A 15,720-nucleotide genomic window follows, 5' to 3' on the forward strand; every position below is an offset into this window, starting at 1 on the left:
GTACAAAAACCAGTGTACTTTTCCAGAGTTATCCTCCTTACATGTATTAATATGGCGGCAAAACGTGATACTTTCAGTTTTATCGTTGTGATCTGTTGTCAGTGTTTATAAATAAAGTTGTTGTCTGTGCACAAAACCATCTGTACAGTACCATACAGTAACAGTCAAACAGCTTTCACTCTCTACTAAGTGAATATTTCGTTTTGATGCTATGTAATAACGATAGTTTGATTGAATAGTCTGACAGTGGTTATATAATATTGCGATGTACAAAACGTGAAAACCGAAGTTTGTAAAATAATTTTCTTTTGTTCAAATATTGTACATTATTGTTCTCATGTGCTGAAAATAAGAAATATTTATAAGTTGTTTTTTATGGGTCGACTTATAAACGGGTCAATAAAAAAAATAAGTTTTCAGGGCTTGAAATTAGGGACTCGACTTATAGCCGAGATCGACTTACAGGCGAAGATATACGGTATTCCACAAACATCTTATTTCCTAAGTGCCTTGTTCTTCCACAATATAATTAAATTTTCTTTGTGTCTATACACTTTACTATGAACCAAAAAAAATTAAGTCACGCCTATTACCACCCCCACCCCCCTGCCTCGCACTACTTTTGTGCAATACACCAGATTATTCAGGCAACCATATTTAGATATTTTGAAGAAAACGCACATGAAAGATACAAAAGCAATAAATTAATGGAAAATGCTATAACAGTATACACATTGATTTAAAAAAAAATTTAAGAAAAAAACCCCACCTCTTCGCTAATCATGAAATGTGACACTGTCAGTGGCCAAAGAAATATAGGAAACATCATGCCTGAAACTTGCTTGTAAGCGTTCTTCTACAGCTGTTGGCGAAAATTAAACGTTCCTCCGACAGCATAAATGTTAGACACGTTCCTTTCATTTACATTAAAAAAAATAATAATAAACACAATTGAACAAATCCTTCCAGTATAACTAAATGATCCACTTATTAAACTTGCGTCATTTACTAAAAAAAAAAACCCACCTGATTCAAATAATAGTGAATGAATGTTTGCATTCTTGTGCAACATAAGTATCAATGAAGTTTACAGAAACAATGCTGTAGGCGTATTTAAATCTAAACAAAATAAATCAGTTATGTGTTGTTAAAGTATGCATATAAATTTAATTATAAGATTTGAAAGCAATTTTTTTTTTGGTTCATGTAACCAAATAATGTGGATATTTTTGTAGTCCCCTCTATGCGAAGTCATACAGTGTGCACATAGTTTTTTTGGTTCATACTTGCATAAACCAAAAAATAATTGCAGTCAATTCTTAAATTTATTTCTTATTTTTAAATAAAATATTGTCTTCAAAATGTGTTTTTTTAAATCATAACAATAAGTAACTTTGAACAATATAACATTTCCTTTGCTGATCATAACTATATTTGTGGTCAGTGACTAAAAATATAGAAATTTATCCACCGTATATTGCTGTGTATTAGTTGACCCCTTGTATAAGCCGACCTCTTAGTTTGACCCTAAATATCGGGTACAAAATCATCGGCCTCGTGTATAAGCTGAAGTCATCTTTTGTCCAGTTGTACATTGTATTGATTTCAATAATACTGTCAACAAATAGACTTGTGCTTTTCATTTTCATTATATTTTCTTTAATTATTACAGACACTGTAATCGTTATAGTAATGCTAACGTCTTCCATGCCATGCAAAACTAATTTAGCACCGATAAATCATAACAAGAAAAACAATTCAAGCTGTAACAACATGGATGCATATAAGTAATTTAATTATTCACTGCACAGCAAATAATAAACTCATTAAGGCATGTTTAATCCCTGTTTCTCTCCTCCTCCCCATGGCTGTTGCTTACACAAAATCTTGTGATCCAATCAAATAAGAGCTTACAAAATGATACAGACAGAGGTGTCAAACAAAGATGGCAGAACACGTTTTTACCATTGAAATGACAATAAAACAAGTAATTTTTATCATTCATCAAACTAGTAATACATTAAAGAACAAAAAACTACATAATACTGCATGATGGGGTGTTTTATTTATAAGGTGCACAAATTATTGTTGCATAAGCTGTGAAAGGCTGTAAGGGTCTGATCAAAATTTGTAAGTCTGGGTCGGGAATGTTTTCGATCGAAATTTTATGAATCAATTTGTTGCCCCCGTGTATAAACCGACAGTCTTCTTTTGGAAAGTATTTCTAGACTTCAAAAGTCGGCTAATACACGGCAATATACAGTAGTCATCATATCTTGAGAATACACAGTGATTGCTGTATAAATAGAATATACTGAATGTGGATACTACCTGCCCACAAAATTGGGAAGTGCAGACCACAATCACCTTGCTTGCTGTAGATATTAATATGAGAGTATGTACCAATTGTGAACATAGTGTAATGATTTTTAATTTCAATTAAAGATAGTCTACGAACATGAGTTTAGCTTACACAAGTGTTAATTTTCAGTACTGTCCCATTTTTGCTGTCTCACTTCAAAACAAAAATACATCAGAGTTTTGTGTTCTCAGCTTGGGGAAAAGCAACATGACTGGCATCTGTGGACCTCAAGCTGTTGAGTGTAAAAGTTAGGTCTCCATTAATCAGGGTTCATTTTAAATGATTTAATTGTTTTAGCTGGCAGGCATTCATATATAGTTTTCCTATTTATACTAAGCATGTGTAAGGTACAAGAAAGAATAGATTCTGTAGTTCGTAATACCACTTTTGATATCCGAATAAATACATTCCAAAAGGTAATATTTATTGGAGATTTAGAGGATGAAATGACATTTTTAAATCATAATAATCTGCTATAATATGAACATATGATTTAGTACAAGACCGAAAGTAATCTGTTTTTGCATTGGTTTCTATTATTAGTCTCTGTTCCTGCAATTTTGATGGCACAAATGGTGTAAATGATATCCATTTGTTTCAGTTAACACAGAACGGGTTCAGCTAAGCAAACCAGTTGCTTAGTTGTCGGAATTCTGTGGAAATTAAATGTTGAGTGTGCTTTGTTACCTTCCTTCCTGTAGTGGAAGATAGGTGTGGATATTCTCAACTACACTTTCTGAAACACAGTTTATCTGTTATAGCATTTATACTAGGGAACTATGCAATTTTGCTCAATCTCTCTATTGATCAATTACTTTTGAAAACAACATAGTCTTGTTAATTGTTGTACTTTACGTTTTTGAGCATGTTTTTTGGCACCTGTACACATTTTAAAATCGTGCATGTATGTTTGCAAAATACAGAAAGGTTTGGGTTTTTTGTGTGTTTCATTTTCTCTCCATTTTGAGATCTTGCTTATTTTGTTGGCAGCTGGGACGATTACTGGGGCCCCCCTATGGGCCGGATGCCTCTTGGACCCCCAGGCCGTGGGATGAGACGACCTATGCCCCCTCCTAGAGGATTTGGTGGAGGTATGAATTTCAGTTTACTCCGATGTTTGTACTGTACAGTAGATGGCATGCTTGTTTTCTACTAGAGGTAGTTCTCATGTTTGGGAAATCTGTTTTCATTTTGGCTTTCATCTTCAAAATTGTGTGCAAAAAAAAGGAAAAAAACAACTTCCAAAAAAATGGCAGTTACATTTTTTGTTTAGAATCTTTGTTTGGTGGCTTTCTTTTCTAAGTGTTGCGTTTGAAATCGCCATGTTTTGAACTAAACTAAATTTCTGTAAAAATTGTTTCAGATCCATACTATGATGACTACTATGGCTATGACGACTTCGACTACTATGGTGGCTATGCCCCGCCACCCCCAAGAGCTCGGGGGCGTGGTGGTCCCCCTCCCCCAGTGGTTAGTAATTTGCAGTCTTTAGATCTGATTCATAAAATCATAAAATTTGGCGGTATTTAAATGTAGAAAACAACAAAATCCTATTCAAATGTGGCGATAAAAAAATTGGCGATTGTTAGCGCAATAAATATAAATTATTTTTAAAATTTACAAATTATGTAACTGCCGATGCTATCAGTATTTACTAATGATTGATAATTGGTAAATATTTGACAAACTTAATTTTGGTTGATTTTGCAGTTTATTACTGTATAGATGCTAATTGTGAATATAATTTATTCAAATCTTTTTTCACAGGCTATGCGTGGTCGTGGGGCCCCTCCCCGAGGTGGGCCCCGCGGTGGGCCAGGGGCGCGTGGGGGCCCTGGCCGCGGGCTCCGAGGGGCAAGAGGAGGACCAATGCCACGGGGCAGAGGAGCAAGTCCGCTGAGACCACCAAGAGGGGGAAAGAGGAAAGCGGGAGCAGACCTAAGTCAGGGTCAAACGAAGAGGAGGAATCTGGAAAGCTGGGGTAATCAGCCAATTCCTCAACAACCACTTGGCTCATATGGCGGAGGCTACGCTAATGACTCTGAGTGGTACCAGGATTCATACGGTCAAAACTGGGGATAAGATTTAAATCAAATGGACAAATTTTGTTAAAAACTTTTTGCTGTAATTGAAATTTTAAAATTCTGACTGGCTGTATTGTCATGAACTTGTTATTCACATATAATCCTTTTTGTACATACGCCATTCATCACTGGATTGGAGAAATGTGAATGATAAAATTGATTTGTGGCCTCTGCAAGGAATCTCAACGGGATACATAACTTCATAACTGTGACAAGACCTAATATCAGCAGGTCCACAACAGTTGTCAACTGTTTATAAGAAAAGTGTAAATGGGGTCGCAGACAGCACATGAAACAAGAACAAATCATGAAGTAATTTTAAAATTGCATGAAAAACGGTTTCAAAAATTATGTTGTCAATTTGTGCTTGAAAACTTTGATTTAGTAGCGCATTTATTTCATCCCTGCTGTAAAGTTGGGGACTTGTCAATCATGTTGTATCATCTTGACAAAATGAAATGAAATGTTCATTTTGTCTCATAGCATTCACATACAACTTCATACATAGAACATAACTACCAACTTTTGGAATAGTGGTTTTTAGTGTATTGTATTTTTTCTTTGGCATTTTAATCATTTTTTATGGATTTCCAAATTGTAAAACTAAAATTGGAAAATAAAGTCTCAGTTTTATGTGTAGCTGTCTAAATTTTAAGATCTTTGTTGTTTGTTCTATACATAGACAGATTGGTGTTTACTATTGGTAAGGGGTTCCTTACCTGACCCCTAATTCTTGGTCAACATTGCAGGGTGTTCTTTATCTTTGAAAATAGGAGGCTTGTTTGAGAAAATAACAGCTATACTGAATGGTACAGAGGTTTATAACTGTAACCGTGAAAAATAGCACAACCAGGTGTGCAGAAATGGAAAATGTCGCAAGCCCACTGGACCAGAACCAACTAAAATTTACTAGCCCACCAGACTTTCTACTAGTCCATCAGCCTATATTATTAACAATATCATAATATACTTTCGTCACTTCAAATGATTTCGATATTTTTTTCTTTCTTTTTTTTTAATGACCAAAAAATTAAGGACATTTTGTAAATATAGCAAACGAAAACCTTGACTGACAAATAAATAAATTTTGAAATACTCTGATAAATACCACAGTTTTTCACAATTATTTTACATAGATTTACAAAATTCAAGTGAGGTCCCAAAAGTGTTGATGGAGCAGTCTATTCAGAACACAACGCAGATTCAATACAAAAACAAAATATAACAAAAAGACAGATCGCCCGTCGGACTGGTAGTTGCATTTTTAAACTGCTGTCAGAATTTTTACTCATTTGGCGACTGGGCGAGTACTTTCTGCAGTCCTGACAACAATTGACACCTGCCACACCAACTAATGAACACACTACATTGATTGGTGGGATTTTCCTAACTGGAATTAAAATCATGACACATATTTTGCGATCCTAGTAATCTCTTTAAAACACTTGGGTCTTGGCAGGAATTGTGGAACTTGGTATGTGTTAACTTGTTGGGGTGGGTGGGAGGGGGTAATATTTTAATGTTGATACTAGTGTAATACATGTCAATTGTTTACAGTTGGTGTACATGGTACTTTGCATTTGGTAGAAGATTGAAAGCGGTAGCATCTGAAGTCTCTATTACTTCATTATTCATGCCGAGACAAACTTGAAAATTTCAGGGGTGGATCCAGTATTTTGTGAAGGCCCATTTTAGTTTTTTGTAGGCAAGATTGCAAAATATGGAGGGTATATTCCCATGGAAAATTCTGAAATAAAGATTCTCATGGATGTCTTCAGTGCATTTTAGTGGTGGTTATTATGATTTTTTTTTTTAATAGCACTTCAAACTGATAGTTTAATTTAACCCTCCTCCACTTGATTTTGACATTCTCGAAAAAATCAGCAACGTTTCCTTAACCATTAGATCGTTTATATGCATTTTAGCATATTACTGCCTTTCATGTACCAGTCGGATGTGTTGACTTGTGATAGATGACACCACTTGCAGGCCTTGACCGTAAGTTTTTCCAGTGGTAGCCCACCGGGCTACCAGGTTATAAAATCTAATAGCCCTTCGTAAAAATTGGTAGCCCCACAAAGTTCTTTAAAAGAAAAAAGAAAAATTATTTATTTTTATTTAAATGTGATAAATATTAATTTTGTAAACAATAATTTGACAATTTACATAGGTAGCCTAGAATGAAATAAACTGCGATTGAATTATTATTTAGTTTAGACTTCAGCTGCAGCAAATGGTCTTGTTCATCATACAAAGCGTTTGTTGTAAGTAGGCGTAAAAACAATGGGCCGTGTTGTTGATTGTCATTAATGACCCAAATGAAAATTCCATGACCCGTACGAACCAGGTATATCTGGCCGCTGGATTACATCAAATTATTTGTTTTGGTCAGCTATGTTTAAAAAAAAATCCTACCACTGGTAAATATACTCCTTTATTTCACTAAATCATATTGCGCAACCGCCACCTGTGGGTCACACTAGGGTAGCAATTAACAGTTCAGGGACTCCCGACAGCAGAGCGCGCGCACATGAAAGGTGGAATTTCAGACACGTCTTGTTTATTGTCGAGTGACTGGACATGACAAAACATTTGTTAGCCCGGCGGACTACCAGGGTTAAGACAGCTGGTAGTCCGCGTGAGAAATCGGTATGGTCGAACCCTGCACTTAGCAAAGAATCGGGACGTAGCCAGTGGTAAAGTGTTCGCTTGATGCGAGGTCGGTTTGGGATGGATCCCTGTCGGTGGGCCCAACGGGCTATTTCTCTCCAGCCAGTGCACCACGATGGTATACCAAAGGCCGTCGTATGTGTTATCCTGTCTATGGGATGGTGCATATAAAAGATCCCTTGCTGCTAATCGAAAAGAGTAGCCCATGAAGTGGCGACAGTGGGTTAGAGAGGAAACCCAAATTATATCTGTGTGGTCCTTTACCATATGTCCGACGCCATATAACCGTAATTAAAATGCGTTGAGTTGCGTCGGTAACATTTCCTTCCTTCCACCTAGCAAAGTTTGTTGTAGTGTGCTGGTGCAACATAAAACAGAATTTGTTATTTATATATCTTTCTTACTTTCTGTCTGCAATGAGAAGGGCAAACGATCACTCATGCTTCCCACGACAATTGCCTGGAAAGGCGAGATTGTTCATTGAGCACCATTCAATTTTTGTTTGTTTTCAGCTCGTTATTTTTTTTTTATCCGGGGTTGCAAACTTTGTACCCTTGAGCATTTTAAAACTAATATTTCTGATATTTTATCATCTATGACAAAACTTTTGATGAATACTGACGTCCACAATGAACTTCACAAGACTTGAAATTATATTGTTGAAAACCAACAAACGGTACGGTGGCATATGAAAGTATATTGAAGTTCCAATATTAAACGTGACAATGCACTTCACGTGTTTGTGAGGTGGTTTCATAATTGATAAGCGCTCGCCGGATGCCTGATCGCTCCGTCGGTGGGACCGTTGGGCTATTTTTCGTTCCAGCCAGTCCTCCACAACTGGTGTAACAAAGACTGTGGTATGTACTATCCTGTCTGTGGGATGGTACATATAAAATATCCCTTGCTGCTAATCGAAAAGAGTAGCCCATGAAGGAGCGACATTGGGTTTCCTCTTAATATCTGTGTGGCCCCTAACCATATGTCCGACGCTATATAATTGTAAAGAAAATGTGTTGAGTGCGTTGTTAAATAAAACATTTCCCATATTTATGAAATTATTCAAATTTTATGGATGTAAAGTTTCTTTTGGATGTCAGTATTTTGGTGAGTCAATGAATTGGTTCAACGCCAGCTGAAATGAAACGTCACAGCATCTTTTAAATCCAAGATGGCCTCTACAATAGCAGCTAGAAAAGTTGGTGATCGAGTGTTGTGGGTCTAGGAATTAATTCATAGCATCTTGCTAACAGATATTGCATTATTAATTAAATCAAAGATAACCATAAAAACGGCCACCCAACTAATAAGCAGTCCTATATTTCTATTTTGCCTTCAGGCAATAATTTATACTTAAAATACAGGATTTTAGTGTGCTTGTAATTCAATTCTTGCATTAACTGACGGAGGGTGAAACGGGTAAAATGTCATCCCCCAAAATTATTATTTTCGTATTTGTTTTGCAGATTTAATACTTTATAAGTTGACCTTTTGACAAAATTATCATTACTGTATGATTTTCTTAACCCTAACCTTAAACCTAACCCCCAGACCCCCTGTCGACTGCGAGTGCATTTAACACGCATACTAAAAACTCAATTCCATATTGCTAGACCCCAAAACAAATTTCTGGGAGTGATCCATGATCTATGGGCCTACCGACGGGGATCGATCACAAACCGACCACGCATCAGGCAAACGCTTTACCACTGTGTCTAGCCCGAATACTTTGTTGGTAAGAGAGAGATAGACGGACATTTGGACACTCTATTAACTGTCCAAATGTCTGTCTAGCTCTCTTAATATCGTTAGAGTACTCGGGCTACACTTTGTCAAGTAGCCTTGTGCTTGAAACATGTATGGGGAAGGAAATGTTTGATTTAACGACGCATTCAACACATTTTATTTACGGTTATATGGCGTCAGACATATAGTTAAGGACCACACAGATATTGAGAGAGGAAACCCGCTGTCGCCACTTCATGGGCTACTCTTTTCGATTAGCAGCAAGGGATCTTTTATATGCACCATCCCACAAACAGGATAGTACATACCATGGCCTTTGATATACCAGTCATAGTGCACTGGCTGGGATGAGAAATAGCCCAATGGGGTACCTGTAAAAAAAGGTGCGAAACTAGGGGTGTTGTAAAAACATCTGGTTATGGGCCTACGGAAAATGAGCCATGAAAGGTACCATTTTCTTCAGTTGTAGTACAGGGGCCTTTCACAAATTCACAAAGGTCTCTTAGGCTCTGCTAGACAACAAAGCATCCTCTTTGTAAGTCTTTTTGCACTGCACTGCGATATCGCAAAGTTGCGAGAGTTTAGTGAATTAGGCTCCTGATATTTATGGGTCATAGTTTGCTTGATATATCGCATGTATTGTTTTTAAACACAAACGTTAACATGGTCGCCTATGGGATTTTATTTGGTATAGTACATCCTGCCTGTGGAGTGTCGGCAGTATATTCTTTTGCCGTAGTCATTTTCTTAGTTTCTAACTTTTACTTTCAAGGTGTTTTTCCCTCTGTTGTTCTATTTTACCATTAAAGTCTAATTATGGGGTTTTGGGCAGACCACAAGTGATCTTATAATGTTAAAATTAATCAATTCAAATCGGACATGTACGTCCGTCACACAGTTTATGTACGTCCGTCACACTATTTACCAAGTATTAGTTAGGTCCAGTTACTTTGCTGCATTGTAAGATGTTTCCGACTAATAAAATATTTCTACGATTAAACTTACATATTAAATATATTTTCTTGTTTAGAATATCAGTGTCTCTATATTCAATGTGTTTCTGGTCATCTCAATATTTGTAAGACGCCCAAACTGGATTTTGCCTTCAAATAATTTCGTACGTACGAAAAAATAAGTTTTAGAAAATAAAATGAAATTTAACCTAGTACAAGAAAAGAATCCGGAAAAATTCTCTTCTTAACCGTGTAAGAAGTTTTAGACTATTAACTACTCAGTTGCCCCCCCCCCCCCCCCCCCCCCCCCCCCCCCCCCCAAACAAAAAAAAAACAAAACAAATTCCTAGCTACGGCCCTACAAGTATTTTAAGCTACATATTCTTGTGAACTGTGAGTAAAAAACAAAATATTAATTCAAATTTCAAATCAGTATATTGATCGCCTTTCAACGCATATTCTGCCCCTCCATCCTCAGATTTGGGATGGGGACAGCCCCCTCTTCCGACACCTATATTGGGTTTCTTTATTTTGTTTCGTTTCTTTTGTGCTTTGTAATGAACTTTGTAATGCTTTGTAATGAACTTCAATTACTCTACTATGCCGAATATTATTGGCTTTTGTATATATGTATTTTTGTTATATCCACTCGTTGTATTTCAGTATTAATGTATTTATATAATTTAACTATTCATATACTATATTATTTACTATTTAATGTTCTCCTGTAAACCCTGTCCTGTCTTGTCACATATTATATTATGTAATTATTCATGTTTCCCCATATGCCTAACGGCCTGGGTGTAATAAAGTTCTGTTCTGTTCTGTCACGCTAAACACAGACTACAAGTATGTCAGTATCCTGTTAAAAGTACAAATCGGTCATCGCCAAGTCTGCCGTTAGTGCAAGAGAGTGCACAAACGTGTATCGAGTACTGTTAGGTTATCGCACAGGGAAGAGTCGGGCTAGTCCATTTCAAGAACAACGGGTTGAATGGATCAGCGACTTTTTTTACACTTCTGTAATGGCAATAGTGGGATGATCTACTGACCTTAACCGATACAAGATTACGACATGGATGTAGCCCTTAAACGCCGATTTGTACAGATGTGGACTTACCACAGACCCTTCATGTAACTGTGGATACAGATTAGAAAACAATATCCTTTTTTTCTTACAGTGTAAACAATATGAACAACAGACTGATCCTATGTAATTCCTTACAGCTTTTTCAACCAATAGATTTACAATTACTGTTATATGGTAGAAGCACATTAAGCGATGCCAATAATAAAGAAATATTTACTTATGTTCAAATATATATTTATATATATATAAAACCTCATCGTTTTGATTAATAAAGTATTATTTAAATTACCATAAGGATTATTTGTAAATGTGATAACGAATTTAACTGCACGTGATGTACTATTTCCTTCAAATTCTTTTGTATATAATACATTTCCTTACACTGGTTATCCTTGAATGTATACATGTAGTTTATATTTACAGCTATGTAATATAGGTCGCCAAGTATATTGTATGAATATAGAAGAGGGCCTCGTAAGTTGTCAAACTTGTGCCCAACTCTTTTGTTCTTTGTACAATAAAATATGTTTGCAATCAAAAACCGACAGGATGAGTCGAATCTTGAGTGGTCATTTCAGGGCCGGTTCCATGGGCGGATCCAGGAAATATTTTTTTTGGGGGGGACCAAAAAAAGAAGGGCACATTGACTCGTCAAAAGGGCACCTTACTACAAGTTTTGATATTTACAATTAATATGAATTCCTACAGTTCTACGTCATAATATACTAGCAATAATGAAGTAAATTGGCGTCACTCGCGTTAGAACCTCAATGGGGCCCCATTGAGACTCAATAACACAGACACATATCTGCAAGCTTGCGCATGTACACGAAAATCTTGATTTCATTTATCTACAATATAATTATTGTTTACTTAAAAAAAAAAAAATTCTACAAACAAAAAGGGCACTTGGACATTTTGAGGGCACTTGAACAATTTTTGGGGGGGACGCGTCCCCCTGGTCCCCCCCCCCCCCTTGGATCCGCCCATGGGTTCCATAATCGATCAATCAGGAGGGGAGGTTATTTTTATGTTAAAACGAAACTTTAGTTATATATAATATAAAGTTAAAGTTTGTTTTATTCAACGACACCACTAGAGTAATTTGATTTATTAATCATCAGCTGGTATAGTCTTAGAGAGGAAACTCGCTACATTAGTAGCAAGGGATCTATTATATGTAACATCCACATATAGGATAGCACATTATCCTTACTATACCAGTCGTGGTGAACTGGCTGCAAGGAGAAATAGCCTAATGGGCACACCGACGGGGTATATAATATATACTGAACAAAAAAAGAAACTTCCGATTTGTACATATAGTATTTGTTGTGTTAAAGGTAGGGTCAACTCAAACAAGAGCCTTATGTGTTGGAAAGATGCATACCCGGACCAACAACACATACTGACACTTTAGCAAATGAAAAAACGCGTAATTTTAGAGTTAATAAAAAACCATGATTATTCCTGCTAACTGGAGGCAGCCATTTTGTTTCGTTTTTGTGACGTCCGGTGGGATAGCTTGGGGCGAAGTGACGTCAGCTCCTGACTATCTCCTGTATGTACAGTGTAAACAAAAGCAGTAATTTTCGACAAGGCGCTTCTCTTTGATCAACCTGACTTGTAAAACAGCATAAATGACGTAATAATATAATAAAATATTTAACTAAATATATTTTAAGTTGCAATAACGGTTATAGTATTTTTCTCTGTTTAATAATCCAAAGGAAAAATGTACATTATTAGGCCTATTGATATGCTACGTTGGAGCAAAAACGACAACCTACGATACCCAAGTGATAATTTTCTTTTCTTTGGGACTACGTAATTGGTCAGTTCTTTGGTTTTAGATGGAAATGTCTACTTAATCAATAGTTTTAAAGAACTATTTACAGTAATAAACCATGTCCATTACAATTTTAGGGGCGACAGGTAATATTCCACAATACCGGTATGTATTTTTGTGTCTAGACAGCGTCAATTAATTGGCTCGTCTAGTTACCAATCAAATACACACCTGCCAATCAGGAATCACAGGTAGAAGCAACTAACAGCATAGACCAATTAACTAAGAAAACACTCCGTGTATCATTTCAGTACGTAGGTTAATGCATGGACAAAACATTGTTAATTGTTTCGACTTGTGTAGCCACTTTGACAATGGTATTTTATTTTGTATTGAAAAATAATATATATAGTGCTGGATATACTTATTGCTGGCTTATTGGGATGTGTATTATTACAGAACATTGCAATGTATGACTATTTATTATCCCGCAAAAACCAGGTAGATTGTTTTTCTCTAGTTCTAAGGCTCATTCCTGACGTGACGCGTTAAGTATTACGTAACCACCAGCTCCCAGAGGGCGTACTCACTGAGATGGTACAAAATGGCTGCGCCCGTTATATATAATAGCCGTTACATTTAACCGTTTTATTAATTAACTATACAATTATACGTGTTGATATTAAGCAATAATGTGCATTATATATCGTTGAATATACATACCAGGCCAAATGCCTTAATTGTCCTCTCCTGTGTAATGAAATTATATAGGTAGTATTAGCCTTGAGCTGTATTATCAGGATTCATGAATTTTATCGATTATTTTTGCACTGTTAATCGTCGACAACGTGAAATTCAATTTGCACGTGCATGCATGGTTCGACATGTCCCGTGTAGTATTCGGTCAATTTGTTTTACTTGTCTTACTGACATTGTTGTCAAGTGAACGACAACCGCTTCAAAATTTGTAAAAAAAATTAACGTTTTTTACATTGTAGCATTTTTAGTATGCCAAGAATACCCAATAATTTACGCGAACCGGCGATTGGCATGCTTGATGCTGCCATGTCGACAGAAGACGGTGCAAGGCATGTTGGGAGTTCTAGTCGAGCGATACGAAATCTTGGCGTAAGATTTCGAACCACAGGAAGCACCAACGACTTGCCACGTCACGTCGTGGACGTCCGCGTGTTACAACGCGTGGTCAATCGATTCCAAACTGCCACTGCTACTGCTGCTAACACACCTGGGCTTCATAATAACCGAATAAGTGAACAAACTGTTCGTAATCGTCTGCGGGAGAACGGTTTACATGCACGACGTCCTTACGTCGGATGCGTTTTAACGCAACGTCATCGTCTAAATCGTCTTAATTGGGCACGTGTACACACTCGTTGGATACGGCGACGCTGGAATACCGTTCTTTTTTCGGATGAATCCAGATTTTCTTTACAACGTGGTGATGGCAGGGTGCGCGTCTACTGCAGGAGAAATGAACGCTATGCTGACTGTTCTTGAACGAGATCGTTTCGGGGGTGGTGGTTCTGTCATGGTTTAGGCAGCCATTGCCCATGATTATCGTTCACCACTAGTCGTCATTGATGGCAATTTAAATGCTCAACGTTACCGCGATGACATTCTCGCTCATCACGTCATTCATCTGTTCCATAACAACGCCAACATCTCGATTTTTCAGCATGATAGTGACACCTCTCATAGAGCTAGAGACACTGTAAATTTTCTTAGGACAAATAACATTGATTTCATTGATGACTGGCCTGCTAAAAGTTCTGATCTCAACCCCATCGAGCATGTCTGGGATAGTCTGGACAGACGATTGAGGCTTTTTGTCTTCTGTCAGTTATATTTGGTTACGGTGAATTAATGGAGTGGATCACCCAGTGGTGAGGATAGGGGTGCTAGCATAGAAACAAAGAAAGAAAGAAATGTTTTATTTAACGACGCACTCAACACATTTTATGTACGGTTATATGGCGTCAGACATATGGTTAAGGACCACACAGATTTTGAGAGGAAACCCGCTGTCGCTACTTCATAGGCTACTCTTCCGATTAGCAGCAAGGGATCTTTTATTTGCGCTTCCCACAGGCAGGATAGCACAAACCATGGCCTTTGTTGAACCAGTTATGGATCACTGGTCGGTGCAAGTGGTTTACACCTACCCATTGAGCCTTGCGGAGTACTCACTCAGGGTTTGGAGTCGGTATCTGGATAAAAAAATCCCATGCCTCGACTGGGATCCGAACCCAGTACCTACCAGCCTGTTGACCTATGACCTAACCATGACGCCACCGAGGACGGTGCATAGAAACAAACAAATAAAGCCACAAAATACCACAACTCCTCTCCAAAAAGAAAAGAAAGAAAAAAACACGACATCAACGCCACCACACCAACCCTCAACCGCGTCAAACAACCAGCGAATTAGGCCTGAGGGGCCATTCAAATATTACGTTCCTCTCGAGGGGTGGGTGTTAGCCCGAGTAGGCCTACTCTGACAGTAAAGAGCTAGACGGATTAAAAAAAAAAAAAAATATATATATATATATATATATAGTACTCAAAAGAATTTATGGGTCAGACGATATTTTCGACATTATTTTCTGAATGTCAATTATATTAGCTAGACCATAATGTCTTTCTAGCTAGTATTTATTACCAAACCATACCAATAGAAAATCTTGGTGAAAGCACGTCATTATGATGTGGAAAACACGACCGATACGTAATTTTAGAAGAGGTGTGTGGCCTTGGTGTATAAAAATACCAAATATTGCGTTACGTAATTGTTGAACGGTCCCCATGCTCCCTATTTCCCTGTCTCCATCACACGCCTATCGTTTTTGATAGGTAATAAATATAATGTCATACTTTATGATGGCTATATACATGTAGGTGGCTGTTCGCCACATGATGGGGTTTTGAAGACAAACTGCGAGGTCGCTAACGAGTATTGGTTTCGTTTTTTCCCTTTTCTATCACCACCATCGCCCGTCTTTGACACA

The 15,720-nt window shown here is 37.2% G+C and overlaps 1 protein-coding gene across 2 annotated transcripts in view; it reads left to right on the forward strand.

Moving 5' to 3' along the window:
* LOC121371009 (heterogeneous nuclear ribonucleoprotein R-like) overlaps positions 1–5,095 on the forward strand; it is a 47,379-nt gene extending 42,284 nt beyond the window's left edge. Inside the window, exons 10-12 of one of the 2 annotated variants that reach the window (XM_041496613.1) lie at positions 3,353–3,453; positions 3,726–3,832; positions 4,130–5,095. In XM_041496613.1, coding sequence (XP_041352547.1) covers positions 3,353–3,453; positions 3,726–3,832; positions 4,130–4,444 — 523 coding nt within the window. In that variant the 3' untranslated portion in view covers positions 4,445–5,095. The remainder of the gene's footprint in view (positions 1–3,352; positions 3,454–3,725; positions 3,833–4,129) is intronic. The other variant, XM_041496614.1, reaches the window with a different exon arrangement.
* Positions 5,096–15,720: the final 10,625 nt, after the last annotated feature.

Source organism: Gigantopelta aegis, chromosome 4, assembly GCF_016097555.1.
Source record: "Gigantopelta aegis isolate Gae_Host chromosome 4, Gae_host_genome, whole genome shotgun sequence".
Lineage (NCBI taxonomy): Eukaryota > Metazoa > Mollusca > Gastropoda > Neomphalida > Peltospiridae > Gigantopelta > Gigantopelta aegis.